Source organism: Planococcus citri, chromosome 3 (assembly GCF_950023065.1).
Source record: "Planococcus citri chromosome 3, ihPlaCitr1.1, whole genome shotgun sequence".
Lineage (NCBI taxonomy): Eukaryota > Metazoa > Arthropoda > Insecta > Hemiptera > Pseudococcidae > Planococcus > Planococcus citri.
Window position 1 is genome coordinate 59,307,875 of NC_088679.1, and position 20,547 is coordinate 59,328,421.

The following is a 20,547-nucleotide window of genomic DNA, read 5'->3' on the forward strand; positions in this document are numbered from 1 at the left end:
AGACACCACATTCCAATTTTTGAAAAAATAAAATACTATAGCAATGAATGTAACTCGCAACACAACAAACAACAACATCATTCCCTCCTCAACACCCCTACGCTGTAAACACGCCCACATAGCAACGTTCTGAGTGTATTGTTGTCGGTGTGCATTGTAATACCTGCATTTATACACAATAGAGAAAGTGTTTTTTCAATTTTTTCGGCCTTTAATTTGAAAAATTCCGATTTTTTTTTCTTGATGACATATCTACACGTCAAAAGGAACGTTTTGAAAAAAAAATTGTCGAAATCGGTTTGATAGAAAAGGCTGGCGAACTCTATCAAGGTTTCTACTCGAAATTCTATTGTTTAAACACAATAGAAAACGTGTTTTTTCAATTTTTTCGGCCCTTAATTTCAAAATTTTTGATTTTTTTTTCTTGATGACATATCTACACATCAAAAGGAACGTTTTAAAAAAACATTCGTTGAAATCGGTTCAGTAGAAAAGGCTGGCGGACTCTATCAAGGGTTTCCTTCAAACATCTTTTAATATATAAGGATTTCTTATGCTTTTGAATGATTTTCAGGTTAACATCGAAACTTCTAAAGACAATAAATAATTAACATGTTACTCGGGTTTTGCAGGCTCAAGAAAAGAAATACCGATTGTTTTGGTGTTCGTGGTAGAATCGAGAGATTGGAAACGATTTTTAAAGCTAAAGAATTATTAGGCGGAAAAAAGTGTAGCAGAGTAGAAACCTGGTTAGCCATTTTCAATTTAAGCAAAAATCGTATGGTTAATGATCTACGAACAAAAATAACCCAATTCGGTTTGACTATCGAAGAATTTTGTAATGCCGTTGGAATTATTTATGGCGATTTTTGTGACCATGCCGCGTACGGCGTCCCGCTACCAAAGGAGATTGAGGATAAAGATACTACAGAAGTCGTTCAGTTACTGGAAATGGATGATGATGAACCTATCGAAAAAACGTTAAGCATTTTGGTGAAAAAGCTGAAATTAGTCAACAAAGCACTATCAAAAGAATGCACTTTGTCTGGCTCCCTTATTTCTTTTGTACAATCGGATACTGAACTGAACTCGAACTACTCATCTCTTAGTCTTTTTCTTGTAGACTTGAGATTCCAAACGTCAAGCTACAAAAGATGAGTAGTTCGAGTTCATTCGCGTTCGTTATTAAATAACGAATTTTTTGCTTAAAGGATCAATTTGGGTAGTAGGTAGGTATAATAATGCTACCCAAATTAATCGTTTGGACGAAAAATTGAATAATTTATATTTTAATATAATTTCTATCTGGATTTGCGTTGTACCTATATATGCACTTTGTTTTTTATTACACTCAATATAGTACACCGTTTTAATAGTTCATGTCTTTTTAATGGTTATCAGGATCAATGATGATGTCTGGTCAATGAATTCTTATTCATGAAATCTTCAGTAGGTATCCAACTTATTATTTCTTAGTGAGCTAGGTACATATTCATCACCTCGCGGAATAATGTATTCAGTGATATTTGATGAATATATGTGACAGAAAATCATGAATATTTTAACGATATTCATTAGTCCACTCATCCTTGGAGTACAATCTTAATCATGAGTCATAATTTAAAGACCCGAATTAATGATATTATTAACTCTTGAGTTGAGGTAATGTAATTTTCCTTGTAAACGAGAAAATTTACTTTATAAACATGTCTTTTTCATCCTGGGAAAGGGAAACGGGAAAGGGAAAGTGATGAATTTTATTTCACTGACTTTGGAATTTGGATTTGAGTGAGTCGAGAAAACAGAGAAACAAGTAATTATTTTTATCTCGTCGACCATTGGAAAAAATAAACGTTGACCGGTTGTTGAAGTCGACGAAGTCGTCGAATTATTGGTGATTGATTGGAAATTAACTTTATTTTATTCAGATGATGTTTTTTGATTGAATAATTGAAAACATATACATGATCAATGGAAATTCAAGATTTTTTATGAAAATATCAGAAATCAAGTTTATTTTATTTTTTTGATGTTTTGGATGAAAAAATGATGAAAAATCGGAGTCAAAAAATTTGTGAAAACATCTATAGGTACCTATTTATATCTAAAAGATCAAGTTTCAAGTGCTCATGTAAGAGCAGTTTTTGATAGAATTATTGGTGTTTAATCTTAGTTGAATTTTTTATAAAAATCTGGGTTACCAAAAACAGTTGGTTAAAAAGTTATTGACACAAAGTTATCAAAAATTAATTTTGAAAATGTCATAAAAGCGTCTAATATTTTATAAAACATCGCGAAACGAAACATGAGTAGAGTTGTAATAAAAAATATCTGAATTACTTACTTAGGTACCTATCTTTTTTTTTTAAATGTCTGAATATCATTTTAAGACGTAATCAAACATTGTCAGAATAGTGTAGAACTGTAGAATAGAATTTGGCAAAAATTGCATGCATCATAAAAACTGTAAATTGGCCGAAGAATCATTGAAACTTGAAAGTCACCACAAAATTAATGGAATTTCAATAAAATTGAGTGAAATCCAGCAAAAGTTGAATAAGAATGTTCTTAAAATTAGTCTCATGATTACAATGAGAACAATTGAAATTTGAAAAGGATTTTTTAAGATCGATATTATGATACTTTGCAGGTTGCTCAAATTTGAACAAAATCATTTTAACCAGTTCAACGATTTATAAATTCAAGAATTCAATTGAATTTTGAAGTTGAACTTGAAGAATTATGTAAATTATTGCATTGTGAAATGGTGTAGTAAAAAGTAAATTGAAATGAAACCATACGATGGTTTATCGTCCATCACTCTATCAGTTTCGTTTTTGGGAGGATGGGTTTCAGAAATTCAAATTTAAAAAATGTTCAAGCAGAACTGCAGAAGAATTGAAAATCTGGAGGAAAATTCTGAAAATTCAAATTCGTCATAATATCTAACCATAACCTAACCTAACCTAACAACAAATAAAAGCTAAAATTCAAGGCGTCCGAATTATGCAACCAATCCAACTCCTAAAAAATCAACAACAGCGCTCTCTACAATCACCATTTTGCCAACCTTGCCAAGCTCGACGTTGTTGTTTCATTGTGTACCTGAAGTTTTTAACCAATAGCAACGCGTGATTCAACCGTTTTTTGTCTATTTTTATATTGAAAATTTTTTCATTTAATTAAAACAGTTTAGTCTCGTGTTTATGTTCTTTTCGTTGGGGGATTAATTAGAAAATTTCGCGTTAAAATATGTGTTTTCATTTTAAATGTTTTTTAGTGAATGTTCTCGTTTTCAATGTTCTTTCTCGGTAACTTTCAATTAAATGATGATTAATGGATTAACGTTCGTTTGTTTGTGTGATTGTGTCTTTCCTGTTGTGAATTTCCTTTATCGTCCATGAAAAATTATCAGCTCAGTTCATTCACAAAGGAGAAAAATGTTATTTTGATTAAAAATGGATACGTTAAATAGTCAAAAATCTGGTACGTTATCATCACAATATATTATTTACTTTTGTTATTTTGTCGTGTATCTAGGTTGCTATCTCAAATCAGACGGAGCACCTTCAAATCATTCGAGTGATATGATATCATTTCTAGAACCTAGAACAAATACATTGTATTTAATTTGAAAATTGGTACTTGAAATACAACCCATTAGTATACAATAATCTCCTAATCATTTAAATGATGCAAAGTATCAAATCGTTTTGTTACATATTTTGATAAGCGTAGTATGGATATCATATCACTGAAAAAAAAAACGTACGAAGCTGCTGTTTACCAATTTTCGAATTTCGTTCGATCAATCCTCAGATAACAATTTTGTTTATAAATTTGTGTGCTATTTAGTAGTTGATTTAATCATTTCTTCGATCAACGAACAGATTTGAAAGTTTGCTTCAACTGTTTACAACCAGTTTTATAAACATCGCTGAAATGGTTATTCAGCATCATAGATGATTCGAATCGGATGCCAAAACTTGGAATTCAACCGTTCACGACGATGCATTTTGATAACTCGGTTTTACTTCAATTTCAATAATGCATTTTACCGTATAAAAACAACTTCCTTGTAATATTCAATTAAAAATGCACCTGTTCATCTATATTGTATCTCCACCATCTGTCGTACTGCATGAAATCGTGTTACAACGAATGTACTGTATAATCCATCGTGTAATACATTAACTGGTTGAAAGCTTTCAGAAAATTTTACTCTGCAAATTCATTTTTTCATCGCACGGGTAATTTGTTCGTATGACAGATACACTTGCTATAGAGTTAAATTTTTAAAATTTTAAATAAAACGTAACCGGCTACAAAGGGACTATGACCTAAAAAAGTTTAATATTGTTGAATTTAACTATACGAAATAATAGGGTCAGCGTATTTCACGGTAAAGCGAACTTACATTTGTTACGAAAATTATGAGACCTCTTAATCTTTCCATATTTACACTGCTGTATAGTTTCATGTATGCTATATGACCATCAAGCAGAGTATTTTGTAAACCGTCTCACGTAATTTAACAAGAATTAGAAATAGTTGTCAGGCTTGTAACAGTTTGCTTATATTTAGTTATTTGGTATTCACCCACGTTCTCTATACTTGAATCACACATCTGCTCTACACTTTACTTTTATTTTCTTCTCAACTGTCTTGTTTAAATTCTAACACAAAACAGGTACCAAGACCAACTACCAAGTGATATGAAATTACCGTTACGCCTTTATACAATTTGAGCAAAAGTAAAATTTATTTGCTTTCTTTTATTCGGAACTTTGAAAGCGAAAACAAAACAGCGATAACATTGAAAATACGAGTAACTGATAAGTGCACAAAAAGCATAGTTCAAGTGTACGAGTATATTCGTTAAAGCGTCGTCATTCAATTCCATTGTCAAAATACATCGTAAAAATTTGGGAATTTTTTTCACTCTGTTAGAGTTTCACTTTTTGTTTCTAGATGCCAAGAATAAGATTATCAAAATATTGGAAAAATTACAAGTAATCCATTAGTTACGGTCTAATGTGGAGAGTACCTCTATTTTGTTTGTTTCAGTTAGAAATTTTCCTCTCTGCAACGTTTCTTCTTCTTCAGTTACAAATTGGAAGGGGGGGGGGGTGATGATGGAAAAAAACAAAAATTGATAAATATTCGCACCTATGTTGGTTGAAAAGGTCAATAAGAGTAGAAATGAGCCTCTGAAATTCATGTCTTGGAATTTAGATTCAGATTTTGTTCTCGTTTCCCATCAATCTCCTGTAACCAGGGACAGGAAGGGTTTCATAGAAAACATTGTTCAACAATGTTGAGCTTTCTACATTTTGTTTGAAATATCTCTTATGAGCATGACAAAAGGAGAGGGATCCTAATAACCAGAAAGATTTTTGAGCTGTACAGAGCTGATTCAAAGGAGGATACAAAATTACACCACCAGCTAAACTTTCAGGTGCTAAAGTGAATTTTTCAATTTTTGCTAAATTTTTGAAATACCCCCCCCCCCAAAAAAAAAAGAAATAGGCCGAAAATTAGTTGAAACTCGACTTTCAGTTGACTCAACAACGCTATCCCGACTGGCAGAAACTTTTTGAACCCGACTAAGCTAAATTGAAAGAGCATGCAAAAATACTTTACCTGACAAAATTTCCGGTTCTAAAGTCAATTTTTCGATTTTAGACGAATTTTTGAAAATCGAATTTGGGTCAAAAATGGGGAAAAATCACAATTCAACCAAACTTGATCTAGAAAGATGAAATTTGGTATGTACCATATTTTTGATCCCCGAAATCGATTGGAAACGATTTCAAACCCTTTTGAGCAGTTCTGGAACCTCCAGCAGATTTTTGAAACTTTGAATTTCCACAAAATTTTACCGAATGAAATTGGAAAGCTAAAATTTACTACATATATAGGTACTCTAATTTCAACATGCTAAGTCGACTTGAGGTGGTTTCAAGCCGTTCTGGAGCCTCCAGCCATGCTTTGAAATCGCATACTTAGATACAGTTCCAAACCGACAGAAATCGATTTTGGAAAAATGATTTGTGATCGATCAAGGAGGTCAATATCGAGCACCAATCGCATTTATAAGTGCTGAAGGTAACTTGAACAGTTCTTATGGCGCTTTTTAATAATTCGGAATTTCCAAAATACGACTTGAAGCTCCAGAACAGTCAAAACCCACCTCTACTCAACTCAGCTAGCTGAAATTAGAGTTTGAAAGAAAATGGCAGGTTTCCGACTCCATTGGGTAAACTTTTATGAAAATTTCAATTTTCTAAAATCCGCTGGAGCCTCCAAAACTGCTCCAAAAGGTTTGAAACAGTTTCAAATTGATTTTGTAAGTTGAAAATAGAGTTCCTACGTATCGTATTAAGTTTCAGATTTTTAGGTCAGTTTAGTAGAGTTTCCATTTTTTTTCTCATTTTTGTCCAATTTATTTTTCAAAAATTTACCAAAAATAGAAAAATGCACTTTACTTAGTACTTACCTGAAATTTTAGCATGTGATATATTTTTGTATGCTCTTGTGATTCAGCTTTGTCAGATTCGAAAATTCAATTTGATAGAAATTGACAGAAAAGGCTGAAAATTGATTTGTGCCCTATTTTCGACTTTTCGTTAATCAAATATTTTCAAATTGAATGATAATTTATCAAAAATTAGCCTAATAAAAATTATCGTTGAAATTAAAGTGATAGTTGAAAAAATGACCATTGAATTACTGAAAATCACCATAAATTGGTGAAAAGATTAGCATAATTTAAGCAAAATTTGGCGAAAATTGCTTCCAAACTTGTTAAAACGTCATTAAAAATTGTTTAACTTGGCTGAAAATTGATGAACCATTGTAAAAAAAATTGTGCAAAATTACGAAAAATAGAGCAAAGAAACAAACAACCGGACCCGGCTCTAACAGGGTGTCTAACAGGTACTGCAGGTACTGGTACTGTAAAAGTACTGCATTGAAATCCTCGGTACTTCAAGTACTGCAAAGTACTGCATTTTGCCTGAAAAGTACTGTATTTTTTCTCAGAATCATTGATTTAAAATTTTTTAAAAACCTCAAAATGAATTAATTGGTGAAAATTAAAAAAAAATGTTCATTTTGTACCTCAAAAGATGGCAACACTTGTTAAATTAATACTTGTAAAAATTTTATCGACAAATTCCAACCGGTTCAAAAATATTTTTTTTCTTGGAGGGTGGAGGGGGGTCGGTGTAAGCTGGATAAAAAAATTGAGGTAATGCAAAAGGTACTGTAAAAGTACTGCATTTCTTCGGAGAAATTTTGTTAGACACCCTGTAATTAACTTTCACCCTCGTTTTTTTTAACAGAAAATAAGTGATTTTAACAAGTTTGAATGAAAAATGAAATAATTCTTGTGGATTTTTTCCACTAATTTTTCGTGAGAACTCGGTTACAAAAATTTCTTCTGGCTAACAAAAATGAAAAGCTTTTTACTCCTTTATCAGTTCACGTATTCTATGCTGATGGGTGTTTTAAGATACGGAAATTTAAACGGTGAATTACGTATGTACTTAGATGTCGGCACTTTGGATAGAAAAAGGGAAAAAATTACACGCTAACGAATAAATTTACTCGTCTGGTACATCTGTGACTAATCCGGTTAATGGTTTTTAGGTTTAACCGGATTGGTTATAAGTATTACAAGACGAGACTTTTTTTTTCATCCACGTTGAATTTTTTGTTATATTGCCATGATTTGTATGGTTATTTCCTCTTCGTTGCGAGCATTTCCTGCTGATCCTTATAACGTTTGTGTTGACAGTTTGAAAACGAAAATAGTCGCGTACTCGCGTACGTGTTTGATGGATGGTGTTTTTGATGATAGACGAAAATACCTTTGCTATAAGCATATGTACAATTTACTCGTATAAGCCGACAGTTGTAGCGTTTCGGTGTAAGAAATAGAATAAAAATTTGGCCCAGATGTGACGTCACCTATAGTGGCTAGTGTACATAGCGAATGATTTTTCGATGGAAATTGAAAGCTGAAGGACGCTGAAAAAAAAATAGGAAACTTTGAAATTTTTTTCTAACCTCGAATTGCAGTAAAATATTTACCAAAACGTTCTCGTTATGTCAGAATTAAACTAACGATGTATCATCGTCATTCGCCTATGTGTAATTGTGTATTAAAGGAGTGAAAATTTCAATTTCCTTGACGACGAGTATACTTTGAAATAGTCTTTTTTATACTTTACTTATACATTTCGACTTGGTTTGAAAGGAAATAACACACATGTAAGGTTGTTACTTGTTATCGATAATTGATAAATTTACTCCTAATGGCGAACTTACAGCCATTCGCAATCGGTCTGTTTCCTGTGGCATGGCGTAAGAATTTCTTCCACGCTTTGAACGTCTCGTCTTTTAGTCTCGTTTTATATTTACATTTTTTCCCCTTAAGATTATTGAAAATACTGCATTTTTTAGTCGTTTTCAATGAATTTGTATGTGTCCGAACACGTTGTTATGCTGCGATAACCTCGTACCATCGATTGGTTATAAATAAAGTTTTCATCATCGTAAAGTGTTCGCGTATTTGGTGTGTAATTTGTTTGAAAAGTTGTACGAATACGTCATATCGTATCAGTATAGTACACAGATTTGTATATGTACATATTTCCTAATGAGGTAACATGCGAGATAAGTTCGAGTTGAGCTGCGAATGAACATTTTAAATATTAAAAAATGCTAGCTGAATCGATCATGTGGACTTGGAGTAATTTCGAAGCTGAATTGTCCGTTTTGCGTGGTACGTTGGTAAAATGTTTTGTTATCAAAATCGTTGGTATATTTAGAATGGTCAATTAAAGTCTGCGGATGAGTACTTTTCTTAACGAAAATAGATAGTGTAGGAAATGAAGTTGAATTGGTTAAACTGTCTTAGTGCGTGCTTTCGACATTTCACAAGATGGGCTCAACAGTTGGATATCAAATCTTCGGCTAGTTGCGTGGAAAATCCCTCCATCCCATTTCAGGGTAATCTTGATTGAAAATGGCACAAACTAACATTCTTGAACAAAACTGAAAGTCAATTTCGAAATTATTTGTTACATATAAAAAAATTGACGTTTTCTAAAAATCGTGGACTTTTAAAGACATCAAAATTCTCATTTGTAAGCTCATTGATGTCGAATTTTGGTCGAGTAAATATCAAATAGGGCCATATGCAGTGGTAAAAATCTCAAAAAAAAAACCTAGCCTTGCATTTGACAAAGTAATGCTACAAAAAATGTTTTTCATCCAACTCAAAAAATCTTCGGTTTTTTTAAACTAAAAATTAATTTTTCCCCAATGTTTTAGATACTTTGAATGAATAGCCCTATTAGATATAAATAAATAAAAAATTCCAAATTTTCAAAAAAAAAAACGGAGAAAAAATTTTAAGAAGTGAACGACAAAAAATTTATTGTTGAATATCATAAAAATTGTTTTTGTGAAAGGTTTCTGTTTTTTCTTACAGTAAAGGACGAAGCTGCGTATACCAGGCCAAAAAATCTGACCTGACTATTCAAGTCATAATTTGATAAAAAATTGGGGTAATTTTTTTCCTAAATACAAGTTGGCAAAACTGCTATTTCCAGTTTTGAAAATCTGTTGGCCTTACTTAATACCTTTTTTGTGGGACTTTTGAACTGTCATTCGATGAATTTGTCTTAAATTTTCACAAAGCTTTGAAGGAGTAAGACGGAGAGAACGCTATAATTAGCAAAAATTAATATAGCTTTTCTGAAAAAAATCGAAAATTTTAATTTAGAAATTGGTTAAACGATTTCCATGGAAATTTTTTATGTTAGAAATTTTAGTTTAAAATCCTTATCTACGGAGATGTCTAAAATTTCACATTTTTCATTGTAATAAACACCTACTCATCTTTTATTTGTGGAAAAATTATATTTTTTTCAAATATTGAAGCGTAGAATAATTTTTAAAACGATAAAACAATGACGTTTATCCGGGAAATTGTCGCAAATTCCTTATCACAGCAATGTTTTAACGTCAGATCACAATTGATGACGTCGTTGGAAAAATTATATTTAATACGTGTTCAATTTCCTATTTCGAAAAAAAAAGAATTAATTTTAAAAGTAGGTACGTATTAAAAGTTTTTTTGAAGAAATTTTCCAAAAATTTATGCTTACTTCTGTTGTCCTGTTGTTCTGTTCCACTGAATTTGTGCTTCTAGGAAATAAACCCTACAAAAAGTCCGTAACAATAGGGTCTCAACGACTTGTGGTCAAGTGGATCAAATTTTTGATTCTTCGATTTTATTTTTCAATTTTCTGAACCCTCCCAACAATTTTGATTGGAATGAATCTGAGTCATTTATGCACTGACCAATCTATCTTATCTTATTCCTTGTACATTATGATAGATGATTCAACGAATACCTACTAATGTGAAGTGAAATAATCTCGTATGAGCGTGTTTATTTCATCTCGATCGATACGATATTTATTAAGAATCCTCTATAGATTAGTATTATTTTGAGAAATTAATTCGATTAGTTGGTCAGAAATATTTTAAACTTTATGAGTACCTTGCGAACTACACGTACGGAAGAAAACTTCACAGGAAGAGCAAGAATTACTTTTTGAAAAATTTTTGTGAATTCATCCAAAATAATGTTTTTTGATTTTCTAGTTTTGTATACATTTTCCACCTTCTTATTTGTAGGTAACTTTCTAGATAATTTTGGACGTTTTTTTCAATTTTTTTTGTTTTTGTTTCTTTTGGTAGATGTTTCCTTTTGCATAATATTTGTATTTACGATATAGTGTAGGCCAAACATCTCGAAAAATTGTCCAAAATATTGTCAGCGCACCATAGATTTGTTAAATTTATTCAAAAATAACATTGTTGAAAATCATGTCCTAATGGATGAAGTATGACTGACAATGAGGTAACATACTTGAAAGTTGAAATAGTGCAGAACTTGCTCAAAAAGTGAAAAAAAAATTGTTAAAATTTATGGGGTCGTGTGGTCGACCAACAAAATCAACCAGAAATTCGTTGAAAATAGTGAAAAAACTATTTCCCAAATTATTAATTGAAAAATTAAACCAATTATAATACTTAGTCAGCATGGTGTAAGTACTGCAAAAATTGGTTCAAAAACCGGCGAAAAAACTGCAAAAATAAAATAATAACCCAACCGATTGAAAAAAAGATTGATAAAACATAGCCAAAATTTTATTCCTGGAATTATCAAAAAACCACAATACTTATGCTGCTAATAAAAGCCAAAAAAATTATGAAAATAATTTAAAATAGTGAAAAATTGATCTAAATGCTCAAAAAAAACTGACTGAACTTGCACTTATCATCTCACCCCCTTCTTTTTCTTCTCAAAAGAACAAGATTATGAAATCAAGGGAGAAAGTCGAAAAGAAAAAATATTTGTGAAAACGAACGAAAGAAATTGTTTTTTATTATGTCATTTCTTATGAGAAATCAAATCTAGCTAGAGAATCACTCAAAGTAGGTATTCGACTCCAATTTCAGTCAAAATTGGATTTTTTGAAAATAAACGTTCCAGAACTCCCGAAATTAAAAATTCAGCTATCCTCAATTGATTTCTCAAATTTTGTCGAATTGAATTGATATCAATATTTTTCATAAATTTTAAATGGAATAAATTTTTAGCAAATTGATGACAAGTTGTCAGTGGACCTAATATCGATCTCAGGGAACTAAATGATTTCACTTTTCGTCAATCTGAAGTCTCTAGAATGTGTCGTTTTTCTGTGGTTGAGACAAACACAGTGGGAGTTTCAAATTCAATTTTTCCAAAAATTTCAAAAAACCAACAAAAAATCAAACAATTAGAATTTTTAATCAGTGGGTGTTTTCAGACTCAAGAAATGACCTGTGGTTGAGACAGACACTATTTAAATCAGTGGGTGTGTTCAGAGTCAGACCCAAGAAAGGACATGTGGTTGAGACAGACACTATTAAATTCAGTGGGTGTGTTCAGACCCATGTAAGGACCTATGGTTGAGACAGACACTAGTTAAATCAGTTGGTTTGTTCAGACCCAAGAAAGGACCTGTGGCTGAGACAAACACAGTGGGAGTTTCAAATTCGATTTTTCCAAAAATTTCAAAAAACCAACAAAAAATCAAACAATTAAAATTTTTAATCAGTGGCTATTTTCAGACTCAAAAAACGACCTGTGGTTGAGACAAACACTGTTTCGGAGAGAAGTATTTTTTTCGTTTTTGAGGGAAACTTGGTTACATGTCTCAAAAAAGGTTGCTAAACTATCTCTGTTTTTCAAAATTTCCATGTCCTGTCTGTACATTAAATCAAGTTTGATTGTGTAAATTAAAAATTATTGAAATGTTCCGTTTTGTAATTTTTGAAGAGGAGGGGGTACTTTTTAAGATTTTTTAAACCAGAAAAGCTACTTTTGAGGGGGAAGGAATGGAATATTTTATCGAAAATGCAACAAAAGAGGCAACATTACTGACCTTTGTACGAGTAAGGATTTTTTTTAGCATGAATGGAATCCAAATTCTTGGGTGTCTTTCGTTTAGGAACCAGAATTTGTTTTTAAAATATTTCTCCGAAAGGGTGAAAATATTCTCCAAGGTGTCCAAAACCTGATTTCTTTATTAGTTACTTCAAAACAGCTACTCGAATGCAACTGTCATTTGCTAAAAAAATCATACCTTCGTTGCAAAAAATTCGTCAAAATTCTATAAATAAATTTGTCTTGTTGAAATTTCGGTACGTATGAATGAGTTTTGAAAACAATATGTTCTTTCCAAAAATTACAATTTTCGTCGAAATCGGGCAGATCCTTGAGAGTATTGCCTTGTCAGAGAAAAAAATGAATACTCATGCTTATTATTTTTGGATTTCGAAAGCACCAGCTGGGAATTTGAAGGATTTCGAAATTTCTTAGAAAAGGTGAAAAACATTACATTTATGATTTAGCCCTCTCCCTCCCATCTACAATTTTCCTGCCACCTAATTTCTAAATTATTACGATATGTTGTTTAAAATTCCGCTTCGCTTCGAAGTTCCTTCCTCATGAAAATGGTTAATCATCGCAATTATAGGATTAAAATACACAAAACGAGTAAGATGAAGGACACACATCGCTTATGTGGTAAAATTTACTACTAGCAACAGTGTATCTAGCGTGGATTAGAAGACGTGAGAGGGGGGAAGGAGTTGGAAGAGAAAGAAAAACACGCGACGTACAAATACTTTGCTATATAGCTGCTCGCGAGTTGATGTATCTACAATTTACATTTACTGTACTTATATGTGTGAATTGAATTATAAACGTAACCTATTTTTCGCTCATATTGCTTATCCAACAACATTTTATAATTACTGCATCGAAGTAGGTTTGTTTTCGGATTGGAAATCGTGTCGGTTGACATTTTCAAAGCAGAATTACGTATAGTTGAAGTATGTTATGGTCTCGGTATAGTATAAGTCTAGGTACAGTACAGAGTAAAGTAACTTTGTGAGGGGAAAAATGGACATTCATATCAATGCACTTTGAACGATGTGCGAGTGTTTTCGAGACGATCTGTGCGACCGACGGACCAGGTATACTGTGTATCTCGAAGGCTTATATGTAAATATTGTACCAAGTGACGTCTCTGTTCAATAAGAGTATTATGACTGAAATTATCACACGAAGTAGATATATCTAGGTACATGTGTCGTAACTGTGATATACTTTTAATTCTTCTTCACGAATTACGAATCGTATATAGGTGATGAAATTTTAACAAGACGTTTGTACTCGTACGAGCTGCCGAAAGAGAAAATACCTACACCTCGAGAGTGTATCCTATCGAGGATCCATGTTATGTAAAAAGTAAACAGTTTATTCGAGGTACTTGAAAATTCGTTTTAAAAAATTGTATCGTACTCGAGCGCCACATTGAAAATGTTTATCATGCACTTTTTCCGCGAAAAAGTAAATACGCTGATAAGCGATGATAATAATGACGATGAGTACCCGCGAGTTTATTTTTCCTCGGTTAATTGTTCAGTACGTCGGGGCGTTCTATACTTCTACAGTGTACATTACGTGTAATTAACTACCAGGTGCGTACCTATCGCGTACTCGAATCGTCGTTAGAGTTTTCAAAATCGCAGCGATGAGGTTAAATTATGCGGTGTCTATTACTAATGAAAATTTTACAAAGTGAGTGATCAGTTTTTAGTTTGGTTTTTTCGATGTGTTAATTTTTGTCGTGTTGTGATAAGATAGCGAATAAAATTGCGTGCTGCATTGTCAAGTGATAAGAATTGTGGGTGGTGATGACAACAAACCGTCGATTTGTTGTGATGAAAATTCTGTATGCGAGACTCGGTAGTGATTTTTGTTTTAGGATGATGTATGTTAACGTATTTAAAACTGTAAATTGGATTTTTAAAATGGATAACTTGAAAATAGGTATGTAAAAGTATGAATTTTTGGCTGATTATGTGGTCAATCAGGTATTCAGAGTTTTCTAAATTTGATCTTGGTGAAATTAAAATTATTGATAAATTTCAACCTCACAAGGATGGGGAGATTTGAGCAATAAATGATTCAAAATTGATGAATTGAACGATATTGACCTTGAATTTGATTTGGTGACCCTGCATGCGAATCTTTTTGGTAGTCGAATGGACAAATTTTTTGGTAAAGATTTCTGTTGTATTGAGAGATGCAAATTTTCCAGGTCAAAATAAATTACATTTTGTAGCCTACTTCTCTGAGGGCTGTTATGGCATGCATTTAAAGTTGTCAAATGAGCTTTAAAATGCTGATTCGCAACGATGATTATAGATTTTTTTCAAAAGCGCAGATCTCCTCAATTTGTTCAACATTTTTTGTTGATTTTTAGTTTATAGTTTTTCTCTGTGATATTTTTCAAAAATGTTCAATTTTTTTCTCTCTGCGGCTCTTTTACCGTCACCGAATCATATTGTGTACCTACTCATTTTCATTGGAACGCAATGAATCATTTAAACACGTTCATTTTAATTCTAATACGAGTATGTAATAAAAAATTGTTAGAATTTAAACCATTGCTCGTGCGTAATTATGTATTCATACGTTTTTATTTCACTCGTGATAGATTAAATATTATTGGAAAAAATTGATAATTTTTTTTAACCATTCGTTCGGCATTTCCACATCTATGAATCATTCGATTGTTATCATTTTTTTCTATAATAAGTACTTACCTATATTTGAACAGTGAACAGATAATGCTAAATTCTGAGCAGATCGAATCATTGAAAAGGTCCATTGAAAATTATAATGAAAGTTCTATAAATCTGTGCGGAGCTTTCTGACTCGCGAATTTGTTTACCTTTTTTTCAGTTTAAATTACGCAGTTGGAAAATTCAGCCAACCCGCGTTCACTTTATATGTACGTGGGTATAGAAAGAGAATGATATGATTTTTTCTTCATTTTTGATGTGTTCTACGCGTGAGTGTATCGGTGAAATGATTTCATTTTGAATCAAGAAAGCGAGGGAGGAGATTGCCGGTTCGATGACGATGACACATTTCGCTTATCAAATTTAAGATGATAATATTGAACTCACGTGATTTTTTTCTCTTCCTTCAATATGAATGAAATCATGTTCTGTAGTCTGTCTCTGTACCTTAGTACCTCTATCTAATTTCTGCATTACTCCAAAATTTTTAAAACTGCTAACATTCTCCTATATACTTATTGAAAAATTGAAATGTGGGTATTAGGTAAGAATTAAGATGGATCGCGAAAAAAATACCATCGGATCTTGATAAAATTCTGCAGAGATCTTCATTTGTAGTTGAAGATTACCCACAAAAAAGAAAAATTTTCGAAAAAAATCGTGCTTTTTTCGCTCTAGCCCCTACTCGGCCTGTTTTGGGAAAAATGGTCCAGTTCCAAATGAAAGTATTTGAAAGTCTGCGTCAATCTATGCGATTCCGGTCAAAATCCAAGACCACTTTTAGGTTTCTACTGAGTGATTGAAAATTTGCAAATCGCTCATTTTTGGATAAAATCATGTTTTGAAAATTTTTTCTTCGCAAATATTTCGAATTAATTAGGCCAAAATATTGAAAGATATCATTCCTGAAACTGGGAAAATGTTTTGAAACGCAGTGGTTCCAATTTTTGGTCATTGTTGCCAATTTCAAAAATTGAAAAAAAATCATGCGTTTTTGGCTATTTTTCTCAATTTTTTGAAATTGGTGACAATGATTGAAAAATTGGCACCACCGCGTTCCAAAATATTTCTCTAGTTTCAGAAATGATATCTTTCGGTCTTTTGACTTAATTACTTAATGTTAAACACTTGGGGAAAAAATTTTCAAAACACGAATTTTCCCAAAATGAAGGATTTGCAAATTTTTAATCGCTCAGCAAAATCCCGAAAGAGGTCTTGGATTTTGACGACAATAACCTAGGATGACTCAGAATCTCAAATTTTGGAACTGGACCATTTTTTTCTTTCAAAACAGATTGGGTGGCTAAAGCGAAAAAACCTTGATTTTTTTTTTTTGAAAATGTCCCCACTTTGAGAGCTTGTGTCTCTCTTCCAGGAGAATCTTGGTGGCTAAAACTTTTTGTGAGTATGATTTCAACTCAAAATGAAAGTCTCTGCTGAATTTAGTCAAAATTTACCGACTTTATTGACTTTTTTAGGTGCTGCAGGTAAAACTAAATAGAAGGCTGTGTACAGCACAATTTTTGAAAAATATTAAAATTATTCGAATAGAACATGAGAGACTTGACTTCGGCTGGGAAAGAGGGTTTAAATTTTTTCAAAAGTTTTGGGACGTCGTACAATTTTTCTAGAGCTGAAAAAGTCAACGTGCCTACGAAATGTTTGAAAATGAATTAAATACCTACTGATTTTTCATATTTTAGAATATTCCAAACGCCTCCGTCTCCTCCTCCGAATTCGCCATGAGCCATATACGATGTTTTCAATTTTCGAGTTCAAAAATTATCAAATCAGATGAATTTTTGCTGATTTCAAAAATTTTGATGTGCTATTGAATGGGCTCGTGGAGGTTAAAATTATTCTCTGGGGTTCGCTTTTGGTTTTTATAGATGAAAGAATTTGGTGCAATGCCAAAATTTCCAAAAATTATTGAAATACGAAATTTCCAAAAAGTTTAGGGCATTCAGCTCCCTCCTCTTCTAGTTAGTCTCAGAATTCTGATGCCCCAAATACAAATTAGAGTACCTACTTACATGAGTTTTTAACCGAAATTTTTTTAAAAAACAATTTAGCTCTTGAGGGGCGATAAAATTCGAATATTTAAAATAAGAGACTCCAATACCTCTCCTCCCGTCTCTCTGCAATACAAATTTATAAATTCATTGATAAGCTAAGCCACTAGTAATTAAGATTTGGAAAATTGGAAAAAATTGGTCCGAAAAGCCAAAAAATTCATTTTAGTGTAAGATTTGAGATTCTGTTATTTTAAGTAAAAATGACTTTTTTTTTAAATTTTTTCCTCACTAAAACAAAAAATGCTTCAAATTTTTCTGTGCAAGATTATAATACGTATGCCTTGCCTACCTATCGTGTGCCTAAAGTAAATAATACAGCTTTTCATTATGTACACCTATTATCGTTGTTAAAACTGTAGTCAAATTGAAAAAACATCAATTGTGTATAGTTTTGCGTAGGCAAGGTTCAAAACCTGGTGTCGAAATCACCACTGGGCTTATCACAATGTTACTGATTGATGGTAAGAGCTTTGAATCGATGCATAATATACTCGTATTCTCGCAATAGTGTACAAGGCAGATTTTTTTTTGAATGAGCGATAAAACTGTTCTGTTATAGTTAAAGATGCAAAACAGCCAAAAGGCAAAGCGAACAAATTGTTTATCGTGAATGCCTTTGAAGAGATAATTCGATGAGTTTTTATGATTTAAATCATAACGGTATTTTTACCTAAGGTTATATCATCGTGTCAGTATACACATATAAGCGACGCATATTCGTGATTGGTTTTTACCTGTTATAGTTTGTATGTGTACGTAATATGCCTATACCTACACATGTGCAACCCCCGAGTTATAACAAAGGTATTCTTAATTTCAAAAACTCGACTGGCTCAGCAGGGAGTCCTGGTTTGGAGCACCTTGAACGCTGCTGTGAATAAACCACAGTGGCATGTACCGTATACCCTGTACTGTTGAGAGTTTGGGACACTTTGTATAACCTTTTGGGAGAGAGGAAATATTATGGATGTTGGGAGACGACGTCGAATGGTTGAAATATATTTAGAACGAGGGATGAGGATGATAATAACCAGTGATATGAATCGCAGATTGCAAAGTGCCAGACTTGGTGGGATTGGTATTTGATTTTGCTAGTCGGTTCGATTAAAATTAATTTTAGAGGTTGTAGAGCCATTAATTGTGAGTTGTGATTGGAATCTTTCAACATAAATTGTATTTCCAAGAGTTAACCAAGAGTAGATGAACAAACAGGGTGAAGAGATCTCACATAGCTGTAGCAATATCATAGAAGTAATTATTGATTTGAAATTTTTTTTCATCAAGTAAATTATTTTTAAAAAAAAGAATAAATTAAAAAAAATAGAAAAAGGTAAAGTTAATTTTTTAGTCGTAAAATAAAAAATCAATAATTTTCACTTCTGGAAATCTCGTTTTTCAAAAACTTTGCTTTTATTTTTTTTGGAACTGAGTAGGTACCTAAAAATCAGAAAATAATAATCTGAAAAGTTTGAGAAAGCCATGGAAAATGATTTTTGAGAGAAAATATAACCTCCGAATTCTTCTGATATCAAAATCGATTTTCATTCGAAATTCAAGTATGAAGATCAAGATTCAGGAACTGATGTGTTGTTATGATGATGCAAATATCAATTTTCCTTTCTAATTTGTTCATTATTTATTCGTATCGTATAGTTGTAGTTTTATATGATTTATTGCCCAAATAATAGTAACGTAAAATTATCAGCAATCAAACGACGATTAATAATTCTTTTTTGTTTTATTTTTCAGTATGTTCAAAAATGCCGCCTCATTTAATTCTGCTGAAAGATGTAGCAGAGGATACTGAAGTAGTTCGAGCTTGCGAAGTAAGTTGATCGTTCGGAGCACAATAATTACATATTTATCGAAGTAAAGTTACTGTGACGTAGTTGATACAGTAGTACAAAACGAGACGTACCAAGTAAAAAAATATCAACGTTTATTAAGAGTAATTAAATACTTTTTTTCTTTTAAAATTTACGTTGCTGATAGTTTAATGAATTCAATTTGGTTTATCAAATTGAAAACGATGTCTGGCTAATAAGTAATTGCTCTCTCGAGTACAAGTTTACGTACTATGAATGCTTATTTGCTGATAAAGTGCGTTAATAGCCATCGAGGAGGTGATAGTAGTTAGTAGCAAATGGCGACATGTTCTGGTATATTTACAAAATTTTCATTGCCTCTTACGCTACATTGTTCAATACTCATGGAGTGAATAAGAAATTGAATTTTTGAAAGAGCATGCGAGCTTTGTCATACTCATAACACAGCTGAGCTGATACGAGTACTAGTATTTTTGGCTAGCTAACAAATCCAGACGACATTTTTCTAATGATGGTGTTGGGCGTCTTTGTTTTATTTGCTTTTATATGTGACAGATGCATTCCGAAGTTTACTCGGACATTCTTCGAAATTAGTATGTTTCATTTTTTAAATCGAGCCAACTAATTAATTATTTTTTTTATAGTATAAGAGAGATGCGCAGGCGACCGGGGTATTATTATAAATGCGTTATAAGCGAGTAAAAATGTTGAAAAATTTTTTTTTCCTTCGTTTCTCCTTCTGTATGTATAGTTTTCAAAACAAACGCGTAATTTTGTTTGTGTATAACGGATGCGTGGTATGTGATTTGCGGCATGGTGGCGACATTCGTGGTTTTTGGTATTTAGTGGTGGTATATGGAGATGGGTGGCGAATGGTTGGCGGGTCAGCGAGCTGTTTATTTTGTGTGTAACTGTGACAGGCTGACAGCTGATGCTGATACCAAATATGTACGGAAATTGGAGGAAAACGATGTGTCGAAAGGTAAACTCTTCGAAAATTCGAGTTTGGTTGTGAGAATATTGTGTCGAAGAAGGATTACGAGTGTGATTTGACTGCAGCGAGCTGCGAGACTGACTATGAGCAGAGCTGTTAGGTGTTTGTAGTATGGGCTGTAATAATCATACGATGAATGAGAATTAAAGTGTGTTTGAGACGTATTGGCCAGATTTTCGATGTAACGAAAATAAAAGATCGGCTGATTGAGTATTTACTACACAGGGTGTTCCAAAAAATATCACTGAAAATAAAATCGTCAATTAAGTTCAAGTTTTCAAGTATTGGTCAAAATAGACAAATCAATATATAATATTTTGAAAGATAACTTTCATCATATCAACTGAAAACATCTTGAAACAAAGACACCCCCCCCCCGCAAAAAAAGAGAATAATGTTTTGCTGGTCAAACATTTTATACCTTGCA

At 32.4% G+C, this 20,547-nt stretch overlaps 1 protein-coding gene across 11 annotated transcripts in view; it reads left to right on the forward strand.

Moving 5' to 3' along the window:
* The first annotated feature begins 3,181 nt into the window (after nt 1-3,181).
* pbl (epithelial cell transforming 2 pebble) overlaps nt 3,182-20,547 on the forward strand; it is a 67,752-nt gene continuing 50,386 nt past the window's right edge. For 3 of the 11 annotated variants that reach the window (XM_065358470.1, XM_065358472.1, XM_065358473.1), the window contains exons 1-2: nt 14,228-14,467; nt 19,050-19,126. In XM_065358470.1, coding sequence (XP_065214542.1) covers nt 14,332-14,467; nt 19,050-19,126 — 213 coding nt within the window. In that variant the 5' untranslated portion in view covers nt 14,228-14,331. The other 8 variants (XM_065358471.1, XM_065358481.1, XM_065358478.1 and 5 more) reach the window with 7 other exon arrangements.